The 26,859-nt window shown below is 48.3% G+C and overlaps 11 protein-coding genes and 1 non-coding gene across 12 annotated transcripts; 4 read left to right on the top strand and 8 right to left on the bottom strand.

The window, feature by feature from the left end:
* Positions 1 to 94: 94 nt before the first annotated feature.
* On the bottom strand, positions 95 to 2,275 carry BDV27DRAFT_165246 (alpha-galactosidase D; the record flags this gene model as incomplete). The annotated part of the gene is made up of 5 exons (XM_032073875.1): positions 95 to 809; positions 864 to 1,662; positions 1,718 to 1,774; positions 1,827 to 2,125; positions 2,172 to 2,275. The coding sequence occupies 5 exons, from the start codon at positions 2,273 to 2,275 to the stop codon at positions 95 to 97; spliced, it is 1,974 nt and encodes a 657-aa protein (XP_031926859.1).
* An 870-nt stretch (positions 2,276 to 3,145) lies between these two features.
* Positions 3,146 to 3,219, top strand: BDV27DRAFT_t124. Its single transcript has one exon. It is a non-coding gene; the product is annotated as a tRNA-Ile (tRNA).
* A 984-nt stretch (positions 3,220 to 4,203) lies between these two features.
* Positions 4,204 to 5,203, top strand: BDV27DRAFT_129468 (SDR family oxidoreductase). The gene is made up of 2 exons (XM_032067205.1): positions 4,204 to 5,068; positions 5,146 to 5,203. Exons 1-2 carry the CDS (start codon positions 4,266 to 4,268, stop codon positions 5,180 to 5,182), a joined length of 840 nt encoding a protein of 279 aa, XP_031926860.1. The 5' UTR covers positions 4,204 to 4,265; the 3' UTR covers positions 5,183 to 5,203.
* A 474-nt stretch (positions 5,204 to 5,677) lies between these two features.
* Positions 5,678 to 6,781, bottom strand: BDV27DRAFT_145858 (serine/threonine protein kinase; the record flags this gene model as incomplete). Its single annotated transcript, XM_032070468.1, has 4 exons — positions 5,678 to 5,997; positions 6,070 to 6,285; positions 6,354 to 6,616; positions 6,687 to 6,781. The coding sequence occupies 4 exons, from the start codon at positions 6,779 to 6,781 to the stop codon at positions 5,678 to 5,680; spliced, it is 894 nt and encodes a 297-aa protein (XP_031926861.1).
* A 457-nt stretch (positions 6,782 to 7,238) lies between these two features.
* On the bottom strand, positions 7,239 to 9,121 carry BDV27DRAFT_165247 (general substrate transporter; the record flags this gene model as incomplete). The annotated part of the gene is made up of 3 exons (XM_032073876.1): positions 7,239 to 7,300; positions 7,591 to 8,420; positions 8,460 to 9,121. The coding sequence occupies 3 exons, from the start codon at positions 9,119 to 9,121 to the stop codon at positions 7,239 to 7,241; spliced, it is 1,554 nt and encodes a 517-aa protein (XP_031926862.1).
* A 1,049-nt stretch (positions 9,122 to 10,170) lies between these two features.
* On the top strand, positions 10,171 to 11,982 carry BDV27DRAFT_158483 (alpha-glucosidase; the record flags this gene model as incomplete). The annotated part of the gene is made up of 1 exon (XM_032072693.1): positions 10,171 to 11,982. The coding sequence occupies one exon, from the start codon at positions 10,171 to 10,173 to the stop codon at positions 11,980 to 11,982; it is 1,812 nt and encodes a 603-aa protein (XP_031926863.1).
* Positions 11,983 to 12,070: 88 nt separating this feature from the next.
* On the bottom strand, positions 12,071 to 13,630 carry BDV27DRAFT_158484 (uncharacterized protein; the record flags this gene model as incomplete). Its single annotated transcript, XM_032072694.1, has 1 exon — positions 12,071 to 13,630. The coding sequence occupies one exon, from the start codon at positions 13,628 to 13,630 to the stop codon at positions 12,071 to 12,073; it is 1,560 nt and encodes a 519-aa protein (XP_031926864.1).
* A 303-nt stretch (positions 13,631 to 13,933) lies between these two features.
* On the bottom strand, positions 13,934 to 15,313 carry BDV27DRAFT_158485 (MCT family MFS transporter; the record flags this gene model as incomplete). Its single annotated transcript, XM_032072695.1, has 3 exons — positions 13,934 to 14,856; positions 14,922 to 15,014; positions 15,070 to 15,313. The coding sequence occupies 3 exons, from the start codon at positions 15,311 to 15,313 to the stop codon at positions 13,934 to 13,936; spliced, it is 1,260 nt and encodes a 419-aa protein (XP_031926865.1).
* A 565-nt stretch (positions 15,314 to 15,878) lies between these two features.
* BDV27DRAFT_145862 (fungal specific transcription factor domain-containing protein) lies at positions 15,879 to 19,610 on the bottom strand (the record flags this gene model as incomplete). Its single annotated transcript, XM_032070469.1, has 8 exons — positions 15,879 to 15,920; positions 15,958 to 16,549; positions 16,612 to 16,859; positions 16,921 to 16,998; positions 17,152 to 17,539; positions 17,772 to 18,101; positions 18,410 to 18,459; positions 19,599 to 19,610. 8 exons carry the CDS (start codon positions 19,608 to 19,610, stop codon positions 15,879 to 15,881), a joined length of 1,740 nt encoding a protein of 579 aa, XP_031926866.1.
* A 2,048-nt stretch (positions 19,611 to 21,658) lies between these two features.
* Positions 21,659 to 24,296, bottom strand: BDV27DRAFT_145864 (uncharacterized protein; the record flags this gene model as incomplete). Its single annotated transcript, XM_032070470.1, has 6 exons — positions 21,659 to 21,739; positions 21,859 to 22,200; positions 22,327 to 22,550; positions 22,768 to 22,812; position 23,137; positions 23,559 to 24,296. The coding sequence occupies 6 exons, from the start codon at positions 24,294 to 24,296 to the stop codon at positions 21,659 to 21,661; spliced, it is 1,431 nt and encodes a 476-aa protein (XP_031926867.1).
* Positions 24,297 to 24,893: 597 nt separating this feature from the next.
* Positions 24,894 to 25,540, top strand: BDV27DRAFT_129475 (uncharacterized protein). The gene is made up of 2 exons (XM_032067206.1): positions 24,894 to 25,047; positions 25,096 to 25,540. Exons 1-2 carry the CDS (start codon positions 24,951 to 24,953, stop codon positions 25,167 to 25,169), a joined length of 171 nt encoding a protein of 56 aa, XP_031926868.1. The 5' UTR covers positions 24,894 to 24,950; the 3' UTR covers positions 25,170 to 25,540.
* BDV27DRAFT_165254 (alpha/beta hydrolase family esterase) lies at positions 25,334 to 26,146 on the bottom strand (the record flags this gene model as incomplete). Its single annotated transcript, XM_032073877.1, has 1 exon — positions 25,334 to 26,146. The coding sequence occupies one exon, from the start codon at positions 26,144 to 26,146 to the stop codon at positions 25,334 to 25,336; it is 813 nt and encodes a 270-aa protein (XP_031926869.1).
* Positions 26,147 to 26,859: the final 713 nt, after the last annotated feature.

Genomic DNA, 26,859 nt, shown 5'->3' on the forward strand with positions numbered 1-26,859 from the left:
TGTTCGGTACGAGGTCTGGTAAGTCTAACAATGATGTTTGAGGTGAAATACGGCCTCTGAGTTACTACTGGAGAAGGGATATATCCCCTTCTAACTATAGCACCCTCAAGCCAACAAAATCAGGTCCATACGACGTGAATCCGTTGTCACCACCCTCGTTTCCAATGACAACGTCATTGTCTCCATCCTTCCACCCCTCAGTCAATACTCCTAGGGTCGCAGCATCCCACCACCCTTTTCCAGGCCCAAACAACTCACTGTGCTGGCCACTCAAAGGAACATCAAGTCTGACTGGCTTATTGCCATTAACGCTCACAGTCAGGTTCCTAGAGTTGGATCCCCAATCCCAAGCCGAGTCGAATGCAACCTCATTATTGATGTAGTCGATCGCCAGATACTTCGTTCCGGCCGTAGCGGGGATCACAGCCCGAGCTGTACTGTTCGCACTGATGTTCCCTATCTTAGAGCCAACTGGCTGGCAATATCCTGCACCGCAGGAGACAGCTTCCGCATTTCCGGTTGTGGTGAAGGCCGTATTCGGGTAGTATGTGCCGTTGGGAGGGGCCACTATGATTGAGTCGACGGACTGTGAGGACGTAATTGTAATGGAGTTCGATGATCCGGCTACCAGGGGTATTTGTGCAGATGCTTCTGTGCCTGATGCTGAGACCTGTGCTGTAATAGTCTTATTACTTGCCGTCGATTGTATTTTTACGTCTTCGGAGGAAGCCCCTTCGGACAATTTCACTGTGATGTTATACCTGGTACTTGTGGTGACTCCGTAGATCTGTTCAAACGTGGTTGAAGAACTAATGGCAGTGTTGGATTAGCAGTGGAAACAAGACACTTGAGCAATCACTCACCCAGTTGATGTCGCAAATGTGTCAGCCGGATAGTGACCAGAAGCTGTAGTATCCTGAAGTTCGAGGAGAATCGTCCCATGTCCCTGGACATTTGCTGTGTAGGATGTCTTCACATTTTGAGCGGTAGAACCATCCCAAATATTCTTAACTGTGCCGGCAAACTGTAATCCAATATCATGGAGGTCCAGAGTAAGATCCCTGGATTCGTCCTTCCAATTGATCAAAGCCGCCACAGTACGGCCACCAGACAAGGGTCCACTCCAGACTTCATAGCCTTCCTCTGTCCAGCGTCGCCGGAGACTAGCACTCACACCCAGTGAATCCTGATTGTAACCAATAACATCTTCCTGTTTCAATATCTGCAAGGACTCGTCATTTATGGAAGTCTGATCATCCTTCAACACAGCCCCGATAGTCAAGGGACTCTTGAGAATGGCCCAGAGAGAGAAATGGGTTTGTTCTTCTGGAATAGAGAGTATATCGTTGCCCACATAAAGCATGTCCAAATCCGGCCATTGTCCAGGTCCTGCAAAGCTGGTTTGAGGAACAGCTTGGTTCAAGGTTCGGTAGATCGCCCTCCAGTGGGGGATGATATCATTACCGATTCGCCACGAGTGACCTAGCGCGGGTGCCCATTGTGCTGGGAAATCAATCCCCCATTCGCAGATTTGGAACACCATGGAGCGGTTCTGCGCTGCTAAGGCGCGCGACATGTTTGCGAATCGCGGCTGCGGTGATGTGCTTGGTTCGTAGTTGACGTTTGGATAGCCCGTTGCGGCATCGGAATAACAGTTATCATCTATAATCATAATACATTAGTAGTTGAAGGACTGAAGATAGAAAAGGCAGCGTACACTTTAGTGAGTCAACTTCCCAAGATGCAAAGGTCTTGGCGTCTTGCTCTTCGTGGTCTATCAGAAAATTATCAGTACTTGATGATTCGGCTCCTTGAGAACCACATACATAAACTGCCGACATTATCGGGAGGGCTGCCGCACAGCTTGATCCCCGAGTCCTGATAGACACCGAATAAAAGGCCGAGGTCATGAAGGTACTTCCCAAGCGCGGGGAAGCCTTCTGGGAACAAGGTCTCATTCCATGTCAAGGATCCATCAGGTAGTCGATCCGCAACGGTCCAGCCACAGTCGGTCGTGACGTACCGATACCCTAGGGAGGCCAATCCTAAATCCACCAAGGCTTGGGCGTTGGAGCGCACGATAGTCTCATTTGGGGAACATGAGTAGTGATTGTAGGTGTTCCATCTGCATTGTCAGCTTGACTCTGGGCATAGAGTTCACCAATTCTTACCCCATCTGAGGCGTCCGGGCGACCCCATTATCCAACCGTGGCTGGAGGTGCGGATACCCCAGCGCAACTGGCAGCAAAGCCAGAGAAAAGATCTTGGGTACCATTTTGGTATGGCGTTGTGCGGAACCCTGGCTTGGAAATACGCTGGGGAAACATGTTACGGTGGTTTGACTTATAGCAACTCAAAATGCCCCCACCCCACACCGAGAGGTGCGGAGACATTATGGAGTATAAACATGAACTCATGTTCTGCAGGATGTTTCTAGTATGGGGCCTGCCGATTGGAGGGAAAACAGATCCGCGCATCGGGAATTTGCCTTTTCGGGATTGTAGATCAAGATTCACGCTCCTTCAGATAACTCCCCACCTCTACCATTATAGAAGAACCCACTTGACATCCCCACCAGACATAAAATCAAAGAGACAGCGCCCATATAAATGGTTGTAAGCTTCATATGGCGAATGAATGACGCTAAGTCGATGGCCGTCACCGCCCACCGAAATTCTTCATACAAGCGCTCAGTAGAGTTCGTAACTGGTGTAAAAGCGCAGAAGTTTGACGAAAGTTCATAGTGCGATTAATAGCCCAGGGGCTAACTGTGACGACCTTGCTGAGCAATCAGAATTCTAGGGACGTATATCCGCCTCAATCTCCAATCATCTATGCCGTGGACCCATGATTCAGGAGTCCTGAGGAACTCTTTAGTGCATTTGAGACAATCTTATCTTCGAAAGAATTTCTCGTCGCAAAGGCTCCCACTGGTATATCCAACAAGAGCGTAAATGCCATATCTTTCTACTTTGGAGAATCAAATCGAGGTATACCGCTTCTCTGGGTGTACAACACATAAGTTGAACCAAGTTAGGGTTACTCGTAGAGCTCTTGCTTGGCACCAAAGTGCTGGACCCTTTCGTTGGAGACCTAGCTTATAATCGCAGGACCGGGCGCCGTTCTCGACCTTCCAGACACAATTGGTCCCGTAACTCAGTCGGTTAGAGTGCTGAGCTAATAACTCAGAAGTCGAGAGTTCGAGCCTCTCCGGGACCATTCCTTTTTGCACTTCAAACCCATTCTTCGACCTCAAGAGAGACGATACCTGACGTGTGAACCCCTTCGACTACACCGTTAACCCTCAATTCGTGGTATCCAAACCATTATTATGGCCAACATGTGCGGTGCGGCTGAATTACCCTTCCTACAATTCTATTCATATTGACTTCGACATTTTTTGTTATGACTGCGCTTTAAAGCAAGGCTATAATATTGAGGGCCTGGGAGATGTCAACAACTCCACTGCTGTGTTCTGGATTCAAGAGCTGATGGCAAGCGGAGACCTACAGGTGGCCCAAAGTCTTATGAAAGGAGTGCGAGTGACATCTGCTACTAGCCAGGATATGAGTGATGTATGACGACTAGTCTCACAGGAAACCATGGGCCATTAAGAGTACATAATAACATATCCACTGTCTTCTATAGACTCTGATCGGAGTTTACGATTAACTCCGTTTCGGGAATCTTCAACCAAGATCGGAACCCGGAAAGTGTTCTATCCGGGGCCCTAAGGCTGCGTCAGGGTGAGGTTAACTAACCTTAAAACGTTACCGTTAATCGTAATCGTTCCATTTGTATGACTTTAGCTATAACAGCAGCTATGATATGTTCAGGTTAAGTCTTTGGAGCTCATATGGCGTAAGCCAATTCGTATGATGCAATGGTGCAGTGTATTAGTGTGCTATTAGTTGACAGCTTCGCTGAGCCTTTGTGGGCGTGGGCCATTGAATCCGCTGTTAAGCCTCTTGGCTCGAGATGGAGCGATTTTATGCCGTTGGAGCTTCTGAAACACGAAGCCTTAAGTCCGTTTCTTTCCTGAATTTGCAGCCTTGGCAATCCTTTTAAGGGTGATATGGCTCCAGTCAAGTCATGCAAGATATCGGGGTTTGGTTTATAAGCGAGAGTTGTTTATTTGAAATATGGAGATAAGCAACCACATGCTAGTACCAAGTCTTTCAGCTCTAAACAGATATAAAAGGTCTAACATCCTCAATACGAGTCGAAGAGTAGAACAACACACCAAGATTAATCGATTCAATAGGATGCAGTCACCCAAAACCATCCTTGTGACAGGAGCTTCTGGCTTCGTAGCCGCTCATATCATTGAAGCTTTTATCTCCGCAGGTTATCATGTCCGAGGCTCAGTTCGCTCTGAAGCTACAGCAGAGAAGGTCAAGCGTACATTTCCACTATATGACCGACAACTAAGCTTTGCCATTGTCCCTGACATTGTCAAGGACGGTGCCTTCGATGAAGCAGTCAAAGATGTCGATGGGATTATGCATACGGCTTGTCCAGGCGCGATTGAAACAGACAATAATGAGCAGGATATTGTGCAGCCTGCTATCAACGGAACTATCAACATCCTCAAGTCCGCTCATAAGCACGCACATCAAGTCAAACGTATAGTCATCACCTCTTCCTTCGCTTCCATGATCGACATGTCCAAAGGTGCCTGGCCCGGTCATGTGTACTCCGAAAGCGACTGGAACCCCATGACCTATGAACAGGCTGTGAGCGAAGGCACATCGAGTGTGGAAGCGTACCTTGCCGCAAAGAAAGTGGCAGAGCGTGCTGCATGGGACTTTGTCAGAGATGAGAATACTTCCTTTGATCTCGTGACCATTCTGCCGCCTATGATTTACGGTCCTAATATCAACGCTACCCATGTTTCGCAATTGAACATCACCTCGGCTGACGTATACCGGTTGATGTCTCCGGATGCGAAGCCAAGTGATCCCATACCTGACAATGGGTTCTGGTCTTGGGTCGATGTAAGAGATGTTGCGCAGGCCCATTTGAGAGCGTACGAAATTTCAGAGGCTGGCGGCGAGCGTTTCTTTATCTGTGCTGGAAATTACAGCTATCAGCAAATTGCAGATATTTTGCGGGAGAAGGTCCCTGAAGTGAAGAATCGTGTACCTCTCAGAAGGCCTGGCTCGGGGTTCGGAGGCGCTGAATTGTATACACCTGACGCCGGGAAGTCCCAGAGAATACTTGGACTTCGTTATCGTGGTCTTGAGGAGAGTGTTGTCGACTCGGCTTATGCTTTTTTGGAGCTGGAGAAACAGTCTCACTGAGTACTCACCTATCCGAATGGGGTGACTAGTACAAGGGTCCTTACTTGTGATCTCAGCTATTTGACATTCGCGGTCACTAATCGTGGATATTGCCAGTCCAAATTTATATCATTGTTGTATCAAGATACTATATGCCAGTTTCTACTCGTTTTAAAGAAAAATATAACTACACCTCTGACCATCGTATTTACAGTTGTGTCCATCCTATTTCTTGGCCTGTATTCCAGTTCACGGGAAACGGTGTATAAAAACCCTATTATTAATGTGCGGCTCATACAATTTTTGCATTCTATGAAAATCATATTAAAGTCAGAAAACAACAGGTCCATGATAACATTCCAGAAGAATCGCTTACACTGTCTATATTAACGACATCACTCGGCCAAGAGCCAGCCATCCCCAAAAAGAGAGTCTGCAGTTGGTCTATCCCTGTGATCAAGCTTCCTGATCTTAAACACGAACTCCATATCTTGCTGGCTAATCTCCCGAGAAGTTATGAGATGAAAGGGCCGTGGTGTCTCTAGCGGAGTATTCTGCATTATCCATACAAGCACAGCAAGTCTGTCTTGATCGGCAATCTCATCATACGAGGCAGGAAATGACCCGAAGCACTGGTGATGTTTCATGAGTATTTTGAGATCACACTCGTCGCTATCAACCGGGAGATTAGGTTTGAAGATATGGAATCCTTGCCCTTAAATAAGACTGATAAGCTGTGTTTGCAAGGATATTAGTCTCTGGACGCGCTATATCAAACTTCACAGACTTGCCATTGCCCCAAAAGACCAGATGTCCGTTGCAGTCCCCCACCTCATCTGTAGCTGTGCCTCTGGACTCGGGAAAATAGGTGTTCCAGTAGGATCTCTATCCTGGGCGTAGCGGAAGTTTTGATGAGCCATGCTCCCGAAGTCGGCCATTTGGATATCGCTGAAACGGGTCTTATTCTGTCCATAATTTATCAATACAATACTAGGTTTTATATCTGTCGTTTTCATCAGTTACCCCAGATTCAAATCTGCTAGTCAAGGAACTGAACAGTATGAACATAACCATCTCTATGCAAAACACCCAACGCACTTAACACTCTCTTGGCGACGTATTTGACTTCGGCTCTTGTAAGTGTTCGATGGTTAGATTCTTGCAGAAGGTCATTATCCAGATGTCTTAAGATAAGCGCAGGTTGTCCTGGAGGATCCTCAATCTCATCGAGAAACCTGCGGAAATAAGGGGCGCTGTTTTGGAAACGAAGGAGGAAATCTCGTTCGTTTTGGAGACGGAAGTGTCGGATACTTTTAACCACAACGGTCTCTTTGCTTTGGGATCCGTAATGATGAATCTGTTAGACTTCGTCGATTGTGAGTCGAAGAAGATAGGCAGGATTACAATGCTAGCCACACATTATCTTGTAACTGTTTCGCGATTGTGTAGAATCCTGCCTCGCCTTTTAATCTCTGGCCGAAGGATACCGCTTTAGTCATGATCTTAGTGACTATTATGGGAACAAATATAACTTCCCCGACACACGGCTTTGATTGTTACGTCTGTCGTTGAATCAAAAATGCATCCCCTTGCGCATCACAGGTGGGTCCAGGCTAATGATCTCTCATACTAGTGGAATTCCGAACTAGTACTTAAAGATCGCGGAAATCACTACTAATAGAGGATAGATGACTTTTAGTCCTCCTCAGATCTTTTATCTTACACGTACTCCATAGTGGTACAAATCTGTGGGTCAAGAAACTAACCGGTATAAGCATAGCCATCTCGAGTAGTATCAAACAGCTAATGCGCATAATGCACGTGCCTAAGGGCCCTAATTTAGTAGCCGTTCGTATACAATTTTTAATTGATTTATTCGGTTGATTAAAAGACAGACTGGTTGGAAGGTTAACATAATATTGCTTTGAATATGTTGTATTCTTATAGCTAATACACCTAAGAAGATGATAGGTTAGGTTGTAGACCTAGCGTCCCGATAGGAGCCAGGTAGTTGAATACTATATTTATAGGAGGGAACAAACGGTAAACGAGAATAGTCGCAATTCTTCTTTGGTTGGTGACATATATATGTAGGCCTGCTATGTATGGAACACTATAAACTCATCTCACCTAGTGAGTAGTAAGGCCAATTCAATTAAAGCATGAATTCTCCCTACGACATTGGCAGACCTCTAGTAAGGGTCTTCTCCTCACCACTGTGGCCTCGCGCGTTGCCCGTCTTAGCATTTCCCCTCCTTCTCAGGGGGCTGCGAATTAACATGTCCGACAATGACTCCATCAATCACACCCTCTGCGCCATCCTCATGAGTGTTGAATTGCTCGATGTAAGTAGTCTTGAACTTGCGTGCGCTGATCCGTTTCTCAAACAGGACATCAAGTTCGGCATACGTACGACCCTTGGGCTCGGGAAGCCTGAAGTACGTCCACACCGCACAGAGAAAACAAGAACCGGCCCAGAAGAAGCCTGACTTGGTGCCCCAGCCCCAGGCAGTAGGGTTGATCATGCGTGGTGTGATCAGGTTGCTTATGATGCAGGCGACATTGTAGACGTTGCGGGCCACCACGGTTGACTTGATACGTAACCGCGTCGAAGGAAGCTCTGATACCAGGGAGTAGCAGAGCGGCCCGACGGTGGAGTTATAGGTAAACGTATAAACGAGCATCATGGAGCCGGTTGTCCACTGGGCGGCGGTGTTGCCGTGGCCCGCGAAGGAGGTGCAGCCGATAATAAACAAGAGGATGCACATAAACACCTGGCCGGAGAGGTATAATGTCCGGCGACCGAATTGGCGCATGAGGAACCATGAGAGAAAGGTGCCCATAGCGCCGAGTGCATACTGCCCAAGAGTCATGCTAAACGAGCTTTCACTTGCCAGACCAGCTTGCTCATAGAAGTACGTCGAGTAGCTACTAAAGGTATTTCCGCAGAAGGTTTGGATCATCCAGGTGACACAGACAATCTCTGTCCGTCGTAGGTTGACGCTTTTAAATAACTCCAGGTATGTTGTGCCTTCTTCTGTCTTCTTCTCCATCTCATTGGTGAATATCATCATCGAGATAGTTTCGTCGGGTTGGAAGGGAATTTCAGAGCTTCGAGTCGTCAGGCGACTGAGGGACCTCTTTGCATCATCGAGGCGGCCACGGCGGACGAGTCACCATGGGGACTCGGGGGCTAACCAAATTCCAGCCATAAGTGGGATGGGCCATATCCATTGCAGGGCAAATGGAATCTTGTAGCCCCATTTGTCGTCCCGTGTAAGCATGGCACGTAGCACGCCCGAGGCGATGAACTGGCCGATAACCCAGCAAAGGTTAACGTATGTGGTTAGATAGGCACGTAGATGCGTCGGACAGACTTCGGATGCGTAGGTTATTGTGATTGTCTGGAAAACACCCCATGGAACACCGATGAGAAGCTCGCCAATAAGGAGCTGTACAGTCGTTTCAGAAAAGAAGATGATAAATATAAAGCCACAGCAGCCGACGAGAGCGCCAATTAATGTCTTGCGGTACCCAAAGCGATCAGCAATGATGCCGTTGATAAAAAGCCCAATGATCTGACCACCAAAGGCGCCGATAGATAGACCGGATTGCCATGCAGCTGTCAGCTCGAATGTACCATCCTCCAACTCGATGCCGAACTGGTGTTGAAATGGAGGATAAGCATAGAGACTGTTTAGTAGCAGCATGTCAAACCCTTCCATGACGACGCAAGTGGAGAAAAAGATCGACCAGAGGCAGGCCTTCCGGTACAGCTTCAAAGACTCTACGAGCCCCAAGTTGAGCTCGGCTTTGGTGGCCGCAGTAGCCTCCTGCATGGTTGAAGCGTGCATGACTGGCTTCGAAGAGGGGGTCTCACTGGCCATCCCGTCGTATGGCGTATCAGGGGGGGTGTCCTGACTGCTATATTCTGTGAAAATCGTTTGAGAAGAAAAGGCCTGTTGTTCAGCAAGGCATCCAAAGACGGCTGGTTGGCTCAAGAGCAATAAGGTAGATGGACAGTAACTGGCTCCATCTTTATAGCCGCTACTGAATGAGTGCTTAGGGAGCCATGTGAATCAAGGATATCGTTCATTCAAAAGGACAAACGCCACAGAAAGTCTGATACCAGCCGATTGCGGGGAAGCGGGGATAGTCGGGACATCATACAGGATGTACTTGAGAGTATTGGCAAAACGAAAACGGTGGTAGATGTCCCCAGGGGGTGACCCATTCTAGCTATCAGCGAACCTATCGACTTTGTCCTCAACCCTTAGAGATTTAGAGTTCAACTACTCAAAAGTAGTCGGTCCGACGATGGCCCAATCACTGTCACAAATGTGTGTCCCCACGCCCCACACCGGCCGTGCATCCGGGGCTATTCATCTATCTTAATAGGAGTTATTCTTATGCTGGTTAGAGTACTGGTTGGCCTGGCATGGGGTTTGAGGACAATCACGGACGGGGAACCCGATGTGTTGCTGAGAAGCAGATTGTGGGCTCCGCCCAAAATCAGTCGAATAAGGAACTACGAGGAGTTGTCGGTCCGATTATGGGCGAATTACAATATGACTTGCACATTCACGATACCCACAGCGTAGGTAGCGGTGCAGATACATCATGTTGCTCAGACAAAGGAATGTTGTGGGATGGCATCGCAACACGAGGCAATTATTAATCGCAAAGCTGAGTTCCCATACTCCACATCTAGTTCCATGGTGCTGTGGGATATTAAAGTCAAATGATATACGTCCAGCAACACAGGGGGGACCATTTTATTTCTCCTCTGTTCATCTGGCTCCTCCTTCTCATCTTACCTGTTGTGATCCGATCACATTCCTTCTCTTCTCTTCTTTTCTTGTTCTCTTATCGTATCTTCCTTCGTATCATGACTATCACCGTTCGGGAGAAACAGTGGTGGAAGGAGGCTGTCATCTACCAGATCTACCCTGCCTCGTTCTGCGACTCCAACGGTGATGGGATTGGCGACTTACCTGGTATTATCCCCAAGCTCGACTATATTGCCAGCTTGGGTGCCAACGTTATCTGGATTTCCCCAATGTATGAAAGCCCCCAGATTGATATGGGTTATGATATTTCAAATTACGAGGAGGTCTACCCGCCGTACGGGACAGTCCAGGATATGGAGACGCTTATAAAGGAGACTCATACACGTGGCATGCGTATTATGCTGGATCTTGTTATCAACCACACCTCAGACCAGCACGCGTGGTTCAAGGAGTCTCGTTCAAGCAAGGACAGCCCCAAGCGTGATTGGTATATTTGGAGACCGGCCCGGTATTCACCGACGGGCGAGCGATTACCGCCTAACAACTGGCGGTGCAGCTTTGGTGGTGGTAGCGCGTGGGAGTGGGACGAGAATACAGAGGAATATTTCCTACATGTGTGGGCGACGGAGCAGCCGGATCTCAACTGGGATAATCCTGAAACCCGCACGGCTATCTATGCCTCAGCTATGGAGTTCTGGCTCAATCGTGGCGTGGATGGGTTTCGCATTGATACTGTTAATATGTATAGTAAACCATCTGAGATGCCGGATGCACCGATTACTGATCCCAAGGCTCCTTACCAACCTGCCGCAACGCTTTATTGTAACGGGCCCCGAATGCACGAGTTCTTGGATGAGATGAATGTCATTCTTTCACGGTACGACGCCATCACTGTCGGGGAGCTACTCTATGCACCAGACACGAAGTGTGTGCTTGACTACGTGAGCGCCAGTGCCGGGAGGATAAACATGGTGTTTCAGTTCGATGCTATCGATGTATGCTTCGGCAAAACACACAAGTACGAGACAACACCCAAAAGCTTCACATTGCCTGATTTCAAGGCCGGAATTAGTCGGACGCAAGAGCTCATCCGAGACACTGATGGCTGGACTACCGTTTTCCTGGAGAACCATGACCTACCCCGATCCGTCACTGTCTTCACGGACGACCGGCCACAGTTCCGTGCTAGTGGTGCAAAGCTGCTGGCTCTCTTAGAGGCTTGCTTGAGTGGCACGCAATATATTTACCAAGGTCAGGAAATCGGCCTCGTCAACGCTCCCTTGGAAACCTACCCGATCGAGAACTATCGAGACATCAGCAGCCATCTCTTTGTTGACATGGTCAAGGAGCGCTATGGTGCGGATAATAAAAAGGAATTGGACAAGGCGTTCGATGCTCTGCAACATCTTGCTAGGGATCATGCTAGATTGCCTATGCCATGGAATGGGGAAGCCAAATATGGCGGCTTCTCTGAGGTTGCTGCAAAGGATGCGAAGGAGATTAAGGAGCCGTGGATGAAACCTCATCCTTTGGCAAACGAAATTAACGTTGCCTCTCAGCTCGATAACCCTGAGAGTGTCCTTGCGTTCTGGCGCCATATGATCCATTTTCGCCAGCAGTATCCGGATTTGTTTGTATACGGCGAATTTAAAGACCTGAGTCCCCTGGACCAGAATCTTTTTGTCTTTGTCAAGGAGGGCCGTCATGGTAGCACCAAGGCGCTCGTGGTGCTCAACTTCTCGACTACGGAAAGGATTTGGGAGCTGCCTAGTGCGATAGAGCTGGGTGTGTCTAATGAGGTGGAAATGGTGTCTATTATGTCCACACATCAGGGCAAGATAAACAAGTCTCTGTTAGCCGCCTTGGAGGGTCGTGTGTATCTAGTTCAATCGCAAGGGCAGCACAGGTAACCTACAATGGTCTAAATGGCGAAATCTATGGAACTCCAACCCCTTGTCAATGATCACAGATTTTGCAATATCTACTAGCATGCATGAGTTATAACATCATCGCTTCACCGAAGTCCACAAAGGTGTAAATCTCCTGTAAAGCCTTTACCCTTGCACGAACGTAATTCCTTTGTTCTGTAGCGGTCCCTTCAAAGCGTAACAAAAATTTCACGATTCTAAGAAAGTCATCCATCCTCTTTACAGTTGATTGTTCAACTTGGCCAGGTGTGAGTGGCAATGTTAGAACGTCCGCCACAGTGGTTACGATATCAAAGAGCTTTTGAAGGATCCCATGGCCATGAATCCCAACGCTGGCAACACTCTGTAGGTGATCAACCAGGTTTCTTAGTTCAGTAGATAGGCGTTCAACGGGGAAGTGAAAAGACAGGCTCTCCTCTGGGCTTTGCGAAGGGGCAGAGCAGAGAAGACCATGAGAAAGCGCGAGCTGCCAGACCAAGGTTCGCAACCATATCCTTGTAATGACAAGGTCGGCCTGCTGAAACTCGGTCAGACTCCCTAGTCCCTGCGCTTGAAGGAGAGCAACCTCCTCAGCGGTACCAACTTCGTTATCGTCAAGCTGCGCTTGTTTAAACTCAATCCATCCCGCAGTCATGTCTGGAGCAGGGTGCCCGGGAGAATGTTGCGCCCGCCAATGGGCAAAGAAGGTTTCATCTTGGACGAGGAAAAGGTGAATCAGACGACGAAACCCCAGGTCCACATGGGCTGGGATGCTGGTGTCAGCCATAGGTAGGCCTGTCTCGAGGGCTGTGAGGATGCTGGGGAATGAGGGCATCAGAGCTAAAGACCTTTCATGAATGTACGCCTCCCAGTAAACCCTTTGCCACCTTGCCACCTCGCGCCGGGATTCAGGATCATCATTAGCCTGCCATCGGTGTACATCCCGCGTTTGGATGATAGTAATAGCTTCTCGGAGAATGAAAAAGCTGCGATCGAATTGCCCGAAGGGTATCATGCAGATCCCGAGGAAAATGCACGTCATGACTCGCTTGATGTTTACCGGCAAGTGTCCTAGGCCACCACCTTCCCAGTCGTAGCCGTTAATTTCTCCTTCTCGGTATGCCTTCAGGCTGTGACGGATCAAGTTCGCCATCAGCCCTGCAAAGCTGCCATGCAATGTTGAATACGCCTGTGTCCGGTTGATCGTGACTGCTGCAAACGCATAGACGAGAGCTTCGTCATCGGCAGTGATATGCATTGAGGCGATTGATTGCCGTATCTCATCGGGGGATATGATCGGGTTCAGTGGGTAGACAAAATGCGAGAATTGGGGGAGTAGTTCCAGAAAGAAACCGACAGGGAGAATATGTGCCCCTGGAGCTGGCCGAATAGAGTGGGTATCTCGGTCCTTGAGATCGGTCCTTGAAATGGTAGGTAGAGACTGTGCTCCATGCACCATGCCCGTGCGGACTTGTCGCGTTCGCAATTGAGCCACTAGGTGACCCCGGCCACCGGGCCTGCGTTTGACCGGCGCAACAGAAAAGTTACATGAGAGGTTCAAGTGCGCGCATTGTGAACAGGGACGGGCTCCGTTGCACTTGACCTTGCGATATCGACACGCATCACAAGCCTGACTTGTGCGTCTACTCATCACTGCCCTGATAATACGTCGTCTGGTAGTGTAATGAACGATACTGTCTCAGGGCTTCAAGACAAATCCTACAAATATATATTTAACAAGCGTCAGTGGCATGCTAACGTTGGGTTGATAAAGAAAACGGGAAGGCACTAAATTTAAACTCCCCGCAAATCTTGTCCACAACCTCACGTGTCCGGCCAGACAGTAGCGTTCGTAAATTTCAAATAAAAGTTAACGATGCCGGACGCTACCAACCTCTCTATCCTCACTGACATCGACACACCACTATCTATCTTGACACACCCAAAACAAGCCCTAAAATATCGTCTTCAGCTTCCACCCAGTACAAACCCCCCTCGCAAAAGCAAAAAACAAACAAGCACAAGCATATACCAACCCACAAAAGAGTATAAGCCCCGAATAATCCTCACCCTCTCCTCCCGAGCTCTGAGCTTTCAATATCTCACCGGCAATAGGTATAGCAAACAAAGCACCAACACTAACCAACGAATACGTCGTCCCGTATCGCTTTCCGAAATCCTCCGTGGACGAGATCTGCGCAACACAAACGGGGGCAAGACTTATCGCTGAACCGCTCCAGAACCCAAATAGTACAGCGTATGCCACGGTTGCAGCGGTATTGGACCCAGCTGGTAGCCACAGTGCCAGTGTGAAGACTGTGCATACGAGTGTTGTGATGATCATGACATTGAACCGACCGTAGCGGTCTGCGAAGTAACCAGGGACCACGCGTCCGAGGATCGAAGCGGCGTTGAGGATTGAGACTAACTGGTATGCTAGGCTCTCTTGCATATTGTGTGATTCAGCGTAGGAGGTCAGGTAGGTCAGAGGGATTAGAAGGGCGAAGTCGATCAGGAATATGGCGACCGTGAGGAGGGAGAATGGGGTTTCGCGCAGGGCTCTAATGTCGATCTTGCCTCCGCCTAGCTTCTTAGGTGGCAGTCTGGTCTTGAGGAATAGGATGCATAGAATGCAGAAGAAGCTGCAGATGAAACCGGTTATTCTGATCGCCCATGGAAAACCGACAATTTCGCTGAGGTTCCATATCATGATGGGGAAGATAATGCCGCCGAAACCACCGGCTGTGGCTGCGATCCCTGTTGCTAAGGCACGACGTCGATAGAACCAATGCGCAATGCAGGCTATGCTGGGGGTGAAGACCATAGATGAGAAAATTCCACCGAGGACGCTGAATCCGAGCATGAATTGGTAGTATTCTAGTAAAAGGAAATGAGTAACATCAGTATGGTAGAAAATGAATGCTTTTCCAAGTTAGACAAACCTTTCGCTACACTGAAAACCATGAGAGAGCCGACAAGTCCGACACATCCTGGGATAAGCAAGGGCTGGAGACCGTAAGCATCAAAGATCGGCCCTTTCTTGGGTTAGTCATGAGTATCTGGTACATGAAAGGATTTGATCACGCATACCAACTTGGACGCTTCCGAAATAAAGGAAGAAGGAATACAGACCGAATATCCAACCGATGGAAGCTTTGGAATAGTCTTTCAACTGGTCATTTGCGAGCCATGCTTCCAGGACACCCATTGTATTCAAAAGACCGAACGAGGGAACCATTGCACACCACGACCCCAGAACCACGCTCCATGCTCGCCATCCGCCGTCTGGGAATTCTACGACACTGACTTCCTCAGTCCGATCTGTATGAGACATTGCAGTCTTGTCCACGGTGCTATTGGGGCGCGTTTGCGACGGGCTGCATTGGGGTTTGCAGTCTTCCATGTCACCTTTTTCTCTTTTTCCGTAAAAATCCGCAATTCATTGTCCACTCCCCCGATGAATTGCTCGATTCTATATAGATAGGATTGAAAGTCGTTTGATAAGTTAGGGCATGCCAAAAGGCTTCACTACACGCTAATCTATTTTCGGACGCCGAAGCATTGTTTGGTTTCCGCGGAACCCGAAAGAGAATGCTCTTCTCCCCCGTGGTCTTCCTTTCTTCTCTTCTCGCCTTGCTCCTCGACCTACTTAGTCATTTTTAGAAATTCTCCTTGAGTTGGTGGCAGGGCGTTTGAATTAAAACCACCATCAAATACATCATTTCCTTGGAGGAAGACTACTTATTAGATCACAGCATCTTCCTAGGGCAACGCTAAAATACTTGAGAGAACGGCATAGCAAAAAGTAAGGTAATCAGACTTGTCACCAAATTAAGACCTCACGGTGGACCATCGGAAGCTGCTACATTCCAGAAGTCCACAATGTCCACAACAGATAGCTACCCCTTTTCCTGGCGTGTGGCACAAAGGGCCACTTCTTGCTCGCAGTGGTCAGTTTGGAAAGATCGAGAGATAGACAGCAGTAAGTCCGCGGCACATGGCAGCAATGCCCTCAAATACCATGTCCCTCTCCATAGAATGCTTTAAACACTCAATTGCATGTCGCAGCTCTTCAATAAGTCTCCTAGCGTCTTGGATTTCTGTGGCAGGCTCTGGACTGGCCATCAGAGGATAGCAAACTGAAAGACGATTCGAAGCAATGGCTGCCCGTATTCGATGTACTAACATAAACATTGAGTAGCTCGCCTGCATAGCAGTACACTTAAAGTACGGCAAAGCACTCGGGTGGCTCGTCGTCAAATGAGCAGGTGATACTGCCGAATGGATATCCAGGCTTTCAGCAGCTGTTGGTGCGTCATTGTTTCCTGGGTTCCCGGTCGACCGGGATGGTTGTGGACGGGGAAGGTTTTTGAAAGCTCGAGCCACAGCAAGGGATGACTTCAAGCACCTGACAGAGGATTGTTGCTCGGTAAATGGGAATACAGCCTCGAAATTGGAGGATACTTCCGGATATGGGGCTTTGTCATTGATAGCAGTCAGGTCACAATGCTTTTCAACAAAAAGCGGGATGTCCATGAACGCTCTAAACCGATGGAGTCTAATCCGTGCCCTATGAGGAACAAAGCAAGGTCAGAGTTCCAAGTAGCGTAAGCATATACGGGAGTGACTCACGAATGGAGCAAGAGATATGCTATCAGCCCCATACCCTGCATGGCAAGGCCTTCGGCATCGTCCTTGCATGTTAGGCCCATGTAGAATTCGGACTCTGTCGCCAGAGACGCTATACGTGAGTCGAGCTGATAGATCTGCTCACGCAAGTCAAGTGACTGTGTGGGAGCTTTGTGCACTAGGCCTAAGGCGCCAAGAACGTCGGAGACAGAGATGTAAGCTTCTTGAGCTTTAAGCAAAACCGGCCATGGCTGATAGGCGCGTTAGCTACCATAGATCAACCGAAACCGGCGTAGTGGACACAATTCTTACCTCTAGACCATCCAGAAAGGTTTTAAATTCGGGATGTGGAGTAGTTATCCTAGAATCATTTGCAGTGATGATAGGTGACTGATAGTAAATTATTGATTAGGTTATTGTGAGAAAGCTTGTTCAGGCTCTGGGCACTCACTGATACTTGCACGACTGAAGTATGATATAGTATGGAAATCTGTGATGAGTAAGTGACCACTGCCCACATTATTGAGATCTGGAAACACCAACCGCGGACCACCATGCTCGTCGGTGTGCCTCTGAAGCATTCGAGTCCAAGTTATGGAAGCCAAGATCCATAGCCGTTGTAATAGCCTGGTTCGCGCGTGTGCGCATCCGGGATACATTGCCACATTGGCAATACTCATAGATACTAAGGGCAACTAGAGCCAAAACTGGATAAAGCTGGAACGGGAGTTCAACATGAAGGCGATCGTCTTCCGCATAGGAAGTTGGGTTGTTTGGGGACACAAGGTCGTCAATCTCCTTCTCTGCCCTAATGAGGGCGGCTTGCGCATAGAGACGTGCATATGCGCGTCGCATCCAAACATGGCATTCCCCTGACGGCTGTGGGTCCTGAGGAGGTGGAATCAAGGAGAGTATCGCCGATAATGCTAAACTCAACGAAGTCGTCGGCCAATAAGGCAAGCAGGACTGGTCCACCGTGCCAGCCTCTGCAGCCGGGGGCTGAAAGACTCTCGGTCTATCCTCATACTGTGGACTTACTGGAGCTGGTAACAGTGCTAAATATGGATGAATGTAGATATAATACGCGTTTGCTCTAACTCCTGTTAGATGCACGCCAAATTTGTCAAAGATATTCGACCCAGCATTCTTCATCGCGGACTTACATATCTTCTTCGGAGTTATAAACCCTCAAAACGGGGTTTTCTATCTCGCTAGGTGGTTCTGTATCCTGAGGACCCCAAAGCAAACCTGGGTCCACACTGAGGCTCTGCTCTCCACTGAAAGGGGTCAGGAGACCAATGATATGCCGAAGACTGGGGTCGGTCTCCTGACCAGAACTCGTGTCCCCCGTACCTGGAACATTTGAACACTGAGGGATATCGACTACGGTGTCGGAAGTCGATGGATGTGACGAAGATATCGAAGAGCGAGGTACGCTCATGCGTTGCACCTCCTTGTCATTTTTAGTGCTTCGCCGCGGTCCCCCACGCCGACTGGGACGGTAAAAGCAACCACGGTTTCTTTCAAAACACTGTGATGACAGCTAGTATCAGCGATCTGAATCTCTCATGCGAGCTTAGGATCAAGTGACCCTACAGGTTTACAAGGATGCTGACCGTCGCAACGTGTTTTTGATGCACGACTGCACTCTAGTCAGCACACGGCTATCAACATGCAGAAGACATTGCAGAATTATACCAGGCAAGACACGCAGCTTTAACTGGATGATTTATCACTCGTGGCATCCTGTTGGCAGAAGCATAGACAGATGTAATTCATCAGCAATCTTTAATCCGGCTACCAGATTAGGTGAAACGCCCGCCACGTGATCAAGTGGGTTACATTTAAAAGCTAGTGTTAACTGGTTAGTTAGCGCATAATCCTGCTTACTAATATATCAACCAGTTATGCACAGTGTTGTGAGTTCACTACATCAGTTTCAGATGAATTCATCAAGTTCAAATATTAGATTACTATTGTAAGACAGTTGTTAACATATCTACATCTAATATAGTAATAAATTATCTGTCATGTCCGTTATCACACGCCCTACAGTGTTGAACTTCAATGGTGATTAGGAAAATATATATTCACTCTCCCACTTGACCTACCACTTAGTATAAGCTCTTTGTTGACGTGCATAAAAACCTCCCGATTGCTTGCAAGTTTGGTCTTTTTCTAAAGTGTGGCGAAATAACAAAATCTCAGATTTATCATAACCCTAGACCACTGGCAACTTTCCAAATTACCTTGTTCATCAAGTCCGAACATCCGAACAACATAAAGCGCCCTTTTACCTTTGCAAGTTGCTGCCCTCGGGCTAGAGCTTTCCGGCTCCGTGTTACGCAGAGTTGCACAATGAGGTCAAATACCAACATACTTGAATGAGTTATTTGTGATGCAGTTACCTCACCGGTTATATGGAATAGTAGTAGGTAGATATATGTTGTGAAAATCATTGGAGGTGCGTCCGTGATGCGCCAACGGAATTCTCGCGCTGGGCAATGAGCCCCACTTAAACCTAGCCAGCTTAATATCGTCAGTTAAGGTTGGGTTTAGGCCACTAGTTTCCATTCATGATCCACCGTGTGGAGTAAACATCTGTTGGGTATTTCGAAACGGAAAAAAAAAAATAAGAAGAAAAGATCATCAATATACACGGTAAAATAAGCAAAGTCAATGGGCGGGCGAGCTCGGTGAAGCTTATGTTACACAGACACAAAAGAATCGCAGCCCCAAGGTCACGGGGGGACTAGTCTCAATGGATGAAAACAAAGAGGGTCCCTCGCCCATGGAACTACCAACTACTACTACTATTACTACTACTACTACTACTACTACTACTACTACTACTACTACTACTACTTCTTCTTCTTCTTCTTCCTTCCTTGCGCACTCAGACTGTGTTACTGCACGCTCACTCCTCAATTGTCCACTCTTGTTGTACTGTGCCATTGTACCTGCCAGCCACACTCGCCAGTCCTGGTTACCTGAACCATCATGGTAGGGGTTTCGAACAGCAAAGGATGTCGCATGTGCGTGAATCGCAGAATCAAGGTTCGTATTTGCTGAAATATTCATTTTTAGAATGGAGTAATCTGTTCCATCCCGATGATGTAAAAAGAGGATAAACAGCTCCGTACGGGGTACGTGGACTAAGCTGGCCTTGTAGTGCGATGAGACTCGTCCTCAATGTCTGCGATGCATCAAGAGAGGTTGTGAATGTCCGGGCTATAATCGTCACTTCAAATTTCGCGACCAGACACAAGCGCTGCAGCAGCGATACCGACGAGAGCCTTTGTTGCGCCCCTGTCGAACCCCTCCGAGAGTGCAAAGGCAGCAACAGACCCGGCCAACAGAACTATCCGAGCTCATCATCGACGAGGTCTTTGCTCCCGGTCTGACCTTTGCAGCGCTGGACATCCAAGCAAAGGAGCTGTTCAACGACTTTCTTGATTATTACTTTCCGGCGTATTCTACATGGTCCTCCCGACTAGAGGTAAATTGGATGGACTTTATACGCCAGCAGGGACTTACCTGTCCACAAGCGTTGATTTGGGCTATCAGAGCACTGAATACCTTCCATATGGGAGTTGTGCGAGGTGATCAAGGAGCTATCGCCTGCGGCCGACATATGTATGGCCGAGGAATAAAGCATCTTGCGTATATCCTGCAGACTCCCGCTGCGCTCACCGATGAGACGCTAGCGGCAGCGATTTTGCTTGGCGGGTATGAGATGTTGGATGAAAGCTGCAAGAATTCTTGGGTACTCCACTGCGGCGGCATCCGTCACCTTATGTGTGCCCGCGGACCTGCTGCGCATAAGCATGGCGTAGGTCGGACGCTAATGCTGTCCTTTCGAAATTTTTTGGTCACAGAGGCTTTTAGGCAAGGGGAATCATGCTTTTTGGAGAAACCAGAATGGTCATTGATAGTCAGTGAGAGTTCCGGTACAGAAACTGAGAGGAATGAATATGACCTTGTCAGTCAGGCTACGGAGTTCATCTTTAACGAGACTGTTAGATGCCCAGGTTACTACGCAGCTACGCGCGCTATTATTGAATCGCAGGGAAATACTAAGCCTGATGATATAGGCCAGTTGGTTGGGAAGATGACTGGAACGAAAAACCGGCTAACCCGTCTCCACGCAAGGATTACTTTTGCTTCGAAGGAGGATACAACCACGGCACCTCAGGAATCATCTACCGGAATGACTGTGTCGGAATATGCAAAGTATGTAGCGGAGCAGCCTTGCATTACTCTGCTGTCGTCAGTCCTAGCCCTTCTCGACCAGCTTATGACTGTGCTCGAGCTACACCAGAACAGCCGATCGCGTATTGATTTCAAGGGTGAGAATGATGGTATACGGATCGATCATCAGCCGCACAATTCATTGACGGTTGTGGCACTGGGGGCTAAAATGCAGGAGGGTTTGAGCAAGTTTTCAGCAGCGATGGTCGCTCCGAGTATACGTGGTGTTGCTATACGAAGCGTTGAGGAGTAACCCTTCAATGATGATATGCCAGCATGGTCATTTTATTAATGGTTATGGAAGAGAAAATACAGCTGCGAAACGTAACAACCGCAGGACAGTCCCACAGGAACTTTATGAATAAACATAGGCCACTATTTCATATTCACAAGGCACCTTGTATCGCGGTATCATTTTCCTTCATTTTCTTTCATTTTCTTCTTGATATGAATATGAAGAACGCGCTATGATGCAGCGAGCTGTCAAGCTACCTCTGCCCTTGGTGAGGTACAGTGAAAGATGAAATTAACCAACGCTTCCCTACCATCCACCTTGACAGGTGCCTCTGTATGCAACGCCCCACGTACATCTTTCCTCTTGAGTTTTAATCCAAGTCTTTCCCCATCTGATTCTAATCCATCCGCTACATGTGGCGGGATCACCTCGTCACTCTCTGCGGAAAGTAGGAGAATAGGAGGAGGCGAGCGAAAGGACTCGGAACTTATACAGCTCTGCCCAGGTCTGGGCAGCATCGGGGTTCCTGTCCTAGCCCCCTGGGGGATAGCATCGCTTTGCTCCTCATTCTGGTCCCGCCAGCGAGCAATCCTCTCCATTGCCGTGGTACAACTCCAGTGATTCCACGAAAAGGGCCACAGATATCTATACGGGAGCCATTTCTGTGGGTATAGACTTATAAGCATGTCCTTGATACTGGAGGACGGTGCTTCTAGGATCAGTCCAGCGATGTGTACTGGGCGAGGGACTCCCGTCTCATTTACAGATGACTGGTCGCCATCGTGACGGGAGAGGTAAGTAGCAGTAGCACTACTCGCGATAGCTGAGCCGAGACTATGCCCCCAGAGGATGACCTCCAAATCGGTGTCTGGTGCAGTATAGGTTTCCGATACCCAGTTGAGGAACGCTTGCGCGTCAAGCTCAATACCAGACTGCGTTGCACGGCCCGAGGAAGTCCAGTAGCCGCGATATGATAAGGCTACTATGGTGAACTCAGTGCTATCTGATGGAGATGTAAATAATGGCGTAGACTTCGACTTTTCTTTGATTGTTCGCAGAACTTGAGAAAGAAGCGGCAAACGAAGGGGGGTTGAACCGCCATTACCCTGGAAATAACATATGACGACTGACTTTCTTTTCTTCGCTTTCGTACTTTGGGGGTCGCTTTCTCCAGAGGTCGCGGACGCAATGAGATTACTACGGCTGTGGACTGGGATGCGACCTTCACATACCGCCAGCTTAGTCCCATCCAGACTCCGGATCTGCTTCTCCGTCCACTGGACCGGCTTACATTCAGTCTCGTAGTCCGCGATTTTCTCGGACCGTGCAAGCGGCGGCAACCATGACAGGTATAGAAGTTTGTCTTGCAATACAACGATCCAGAAGCATTTCCACGTCCAGAGAGCGAGCAGGAGTCCGACGAAGATTAGAGGCGGCACAAGCAGAGATGGAATAGCTGCAGTGGCAAAGTTGCGCGGCCGTTGGAATTTATACAACAGCGTCTTATCTTTTGATTTATACTGAGTAATATAAATTCTCTTTCCAGAGACACTGTTGGAGTTCCGATTGGAATAGTTCTGATTGGAAAGGATGTGATAGTGAGAACAGCCCGGTCGGTTCCATCGTCCTGTGTGAGTTTGGGAGCGTATTGCTTTTGGATAGTTGCGCCATACGCGCTTCATAGTCCATGCTTTTATCATCGACGATAAAGACAACGACTTTTATGGAACAAAACGTGCGAGGTTATGGTGACATTAAATGGGTCACGAAAATGATGAGAGATACAGCTCGGCGATGAACGGAGGGTAGAAAATCGCTTGGGGTGGAATTGTCTTGGCACAGTAGTTCCACTTCTGTTTGACTTATTTCCACGTTCAATATTAGTTCTAGCCTTGGAACTACAAGCCCTAAGATATGGTATTTACATGGAATGAAAGAGGTTAACTGCATGCACAATCTTTCCAAACACATTTTCTGGAGTGAATCCCGTCCATACTTTACTTTCTTTAAGCATTGGTTCTAACCTGCGTACTCCATAGTACCCTGAGAACGGATTGTGCGAGAATTATATTCATGATGTGCAACTACCCCAGAAAGAAGTCAACATACTTCATATACTCTATATCTCATCATGGGGTGTAGTAGGTACATAAATAAAGAGAAGTCTTGCCTTCTAACATGCAGACGATCAGCCAGAGGTGCCCATTTATCCCATGCAGCCTAACCTAACCAATTACCAGTTGTGCCACATACAGCACAGCCTCTAGACATCAAGTTTGAGCGCGACAACCTTGCCCCCCTTATGATCAGTGTTATTGACAGGCTCCAGTGTCTCCCCACCTGTCGTGATATAGAGCACATTGCCATCCAGCTTAGTCCTCCCAACTGCCGCAGATGTCGCAGTCATCACTGCCGTCGAGTTTCTACCCCCTGCCACGACATGCGCTTTGCCATTAGGGGATACGTTCGTTATAACATTATCCGTCAATCCAGCAAGATAGGCCCCCGAAGACGTTACAGCAAAATCATCAGCCAACACTCCTTGCGCAACAGTCTCGGGCTGTCCATTGATTCTGCCAGACTCATCTAAACGAACACGGTAGAACGATCTTTGTGGCGAGTTCACGTAGTAAAGATAACCGTCCAAGACCCTAAGACCATTGACCCCAAGTCTTGGTCCTAAGGCTGTGCTTGTGGCTGTTGTATTATCCCTTATCATAATGTCATAAATGCCCCGCTCAATGTCCACACGCCAAATAAGGCCCAAGGACGAGTCCGAAATAGCCAACGATGAATCATTCAAGGTTGCCATCCCGTTCAGCGTCCCAGCTGGAATTGTGATGTTGATTGAATTGACTACCGGCTCTGGCATTCTCAGATCGACCTTGCAGAGAGAGTTCGAAGCGATTGTCACAAAGACATCTTGGTCGATCTCTGTGATACCGGTGAGTGTACCGGGATATTGAAACTGGTGGATCAGACGCGCATGACGGGAATTAGTTCCGTTGAATGGGTTGATTTCCCACAGCTGTGCCTTGTTGAATGCCGTGACGAGAACATTGCCATTAGAGCGGACGGCTATATTCTCCAGCCAGGTACCGTTCGGAAATTGATACACATCTCTCAGACGTGGTGAAAGAGATGTCGGGACCGCAAGGGCCAAAGACAAGTAGATATAAAAAGATATGATATATACAAACATGTTGTGATGAAAGAGTTCCTTTCTCCGATGGATATAATGCGGCAATGCCTCTCGTCTAATGCATAGGGCCGGCTAGCATTTATATAGAATTTGGAACCGCGACTGAAGTATGGAGATAGGGCGCCAGAGTCCGCGATTACGGGGGCATTCAATAAATGTTAAGAGGCATGCGATCACGCAAAATCTTGAATACTCCAGGGTTAATAGAAGTCGGTAAGCAAAGCGGAGTTTAGCGAGATATTTCGGAGTTACGCCCGTCGCAGGTGAATATCCGCTAGAGCACGCTGCTTACATGGTGGGCCTCTTTCTCCACTACGTTGTTTCCCAGCCTTACTTCAACGATGGATTTCTCTCTCCCCCACTTTACTGAATTTACTTTAACTCAAGATAACCTTGTTTCTAATTCTATTTACTCAAGAGTTTAATACTTTATGTCCTCGCTCAGATTGGGGACAATCCTTGAGAGGCCAGCACGGAATATGCACGCTCGCGACGCAGCTCGGGGAAACGGCTTGGCTTGCTAGGTACGAAGCCCCCAAACTTCAGTGGACCTGACTCAATTTACGGTGAAATCTAAACAGGAATGATGTGCATCAGCCAGTAATCGTGAAAAGTGCTCATCAATCTCGCCTTCAAAGCGAAAGGAATGTCTTGATGCGCTTTCAACGCCATGCCCCTTTCATACGACCACTTATTAATGAGATCCTGGAGCCGTCCGATCCACTAGCAAGGGTGCTAAAACATCTAGATGGTAATCTCATGAATGCCTCGGTCACTCAGGAACTGACAAAGCCGGAAGTGAAATATGTCGCAAGACGAATCTTGGAAGCACTGGCGGTCATACATGATTATGACTATGTGCATACATATTAATCCCAATGGTCCCGACATTAATAATTGTTCATTGTTCTAGCCTGACCGCTTATGAATAGATATTCCTCGATGCTTACACAGTCAATAGCTGCCTAGCAAGGGCCGCACATTCAGTCATCATGCCATGGACCAGACCTACTCCATATCAAACGCCGATTCTATACTCAAGCAGCCATGAAAAACTTCCACGTGGCATCTGGAGCCAGCGGATTACCAACACCAAGAGGTGCAGCATCATGCCCACCATCATAAGCAATAAACGAAACAGGCTTAGAGCACCCCTGAAAATCCGTTCGGACCGAACTGTGACTCCCAGATCCGGGCCTACCAACGTACGCAGGCTGGCACCCGTTATTCGCAACAAACTTATTCGCCAGAGTCACGCCCCCGTCAAATGGCAGAACCGGGTCACTAATTCCATGAATACCCAGATAAGCAATAGGATCATTTCCTCCATCGCACCCACTAATCAGGCCACCACTCAACACGCTCACAGCCCTGAACTCTTTTGCCCGTGCACAAGCAAGCGCATAGCTCATTCCGCCACCCCAACTGAACCCTGTCGCGAAACGAGAGCTCTGGTCGATGCAGAGGTCATCCTCAACTTGTTTTATAATGGCGTCGATGAGGGCTACATCTTCGCCGTTGGCGTTGGCCCAGCCAGCGTTCCTGCCGTTCGGAGCTACCAAGATTGCGCTGCCCTGTGCTCGAGTTTCGAGGCCGTACCACGGCTCGACGCCTTCGCCATTCACCACGGAGTTCATGTTTCCACCACGCCAGTGGAGACCGAAGATGAGATGATGCGGTTTGTTGGCATTATAGTTGTCAGGAATCTTGATGATGTACTCGCGGTCGTTGATTCTCTGGACTCCATTGGCAAGAGTGGGCTGTTTGCCGCAGCCGGAGGAATTGGCACCGTGGACTGAGGTAAGGGTGCTTAGGGCCAGGACAGTCTGGAGAAAGATGGATTTAAACATCTTAACTGACGAATAAACGCGATAGTGATTGATGTGGGCTCGCTCAGATCGAAGAGTTGTAATAATACTCACTGTGCAACTGAGACTTTTCAGAAGCTAATGGTGGGTTTTATAATCATTGCCTTGTATTTGTAGGCTGCAATATTGTCGAATGATTCAGCCACCGACATGATTCCTCGAAGATCCCTTCCTGCAGCAAAACGGAGCTCTGGATGATGTTGCTTTGGGAAGGAAGTCCGGTATCACCTTCCTTCAGCCGTGCGCCGCCCGGACCTGGCGTGATACACGCAACCTTGACATCTTCGTCTGAGGCCCTCGTCTGATATCTTCCGTAAAGGAAACGGGGGTGTCTCAGGGCCAGTCGGATCAGCCTGTCTGGTTAAAATGACTGCCAAGAGACGGAACTTGTCACCCACCGGACCACTTGGTGTTGGGGTCAAAATAGTGCAGAAGGTGTAACAATCAACTTTGGCATCTTCACGAGATTATCAGATTTAGGGTCCAACAAGCGGGGAATGGATAGAGACATTCCTGATTAGGCTATTCTCCTGCGCTATAGGATGCACTCTGCAACAATCTCCGTGACAGAGTGTCGGTGAATTTAGCCAGGACCTTCCGATTTGCAGGCAGCGACAAATATGACGCCCCAACGTACAACGAAAGCCAACTAGGCTGGCATGCCAAGATTCCCCGGCAATTAGAGTATTTTGGAT

Source organism: Aspergillus caelatus (genome assembly GCF_009193585.1).
Source record: "Aspergillus caelatus strain CBS 763.97 unplaced genomic scaffold BDV27scaffold_105, whole genome shotgun sequence".
Taxonomy (NCBI): domain Eukaryota; kingdom Fungi; phylum Ascomycota; class Eurotiomycetes; order Eurotiales; family Aspergillaceae; genus Aspergillus; species Aspergillus caelatus.

What these genes read in the sequence shown, in the direction of transcription:
- BDV27DRAFT_129468 (XM_032067205.1), top strand. Translation starts at nt 4,266, where the DNA reads ATGCAGTCACCCAAAACCATCCTTGTGACAGGAGCTTCTGGCTTCGTA. An exon ending in GGCGGCGAGCGTTTCTTTAT is followed by an intron (nt 5,069 to 5,145) that starts CTGTGCTGGAAA and finishes AGAATCGTGTAC; the next exon opens with CTCTCAGAAGGCCTGGCTCG.
- BDV27DRAFT_129475 (XM_032067206.1), top strand. Translation starts at nt 24,951, where the DNA reads ATGCGCTTTCAACGCCATGCCCCTTTCATACGACCACTTATTAATGAG. An exon ending in GGTGCTAAAACATCTAGATG is followed by an intron (nt 25,048 to 25,095) that starts GTAATCTCATGA and finishes CAAAGCCGGAAG; the next exon opens with TGAAATATGTCGCAAGACGA.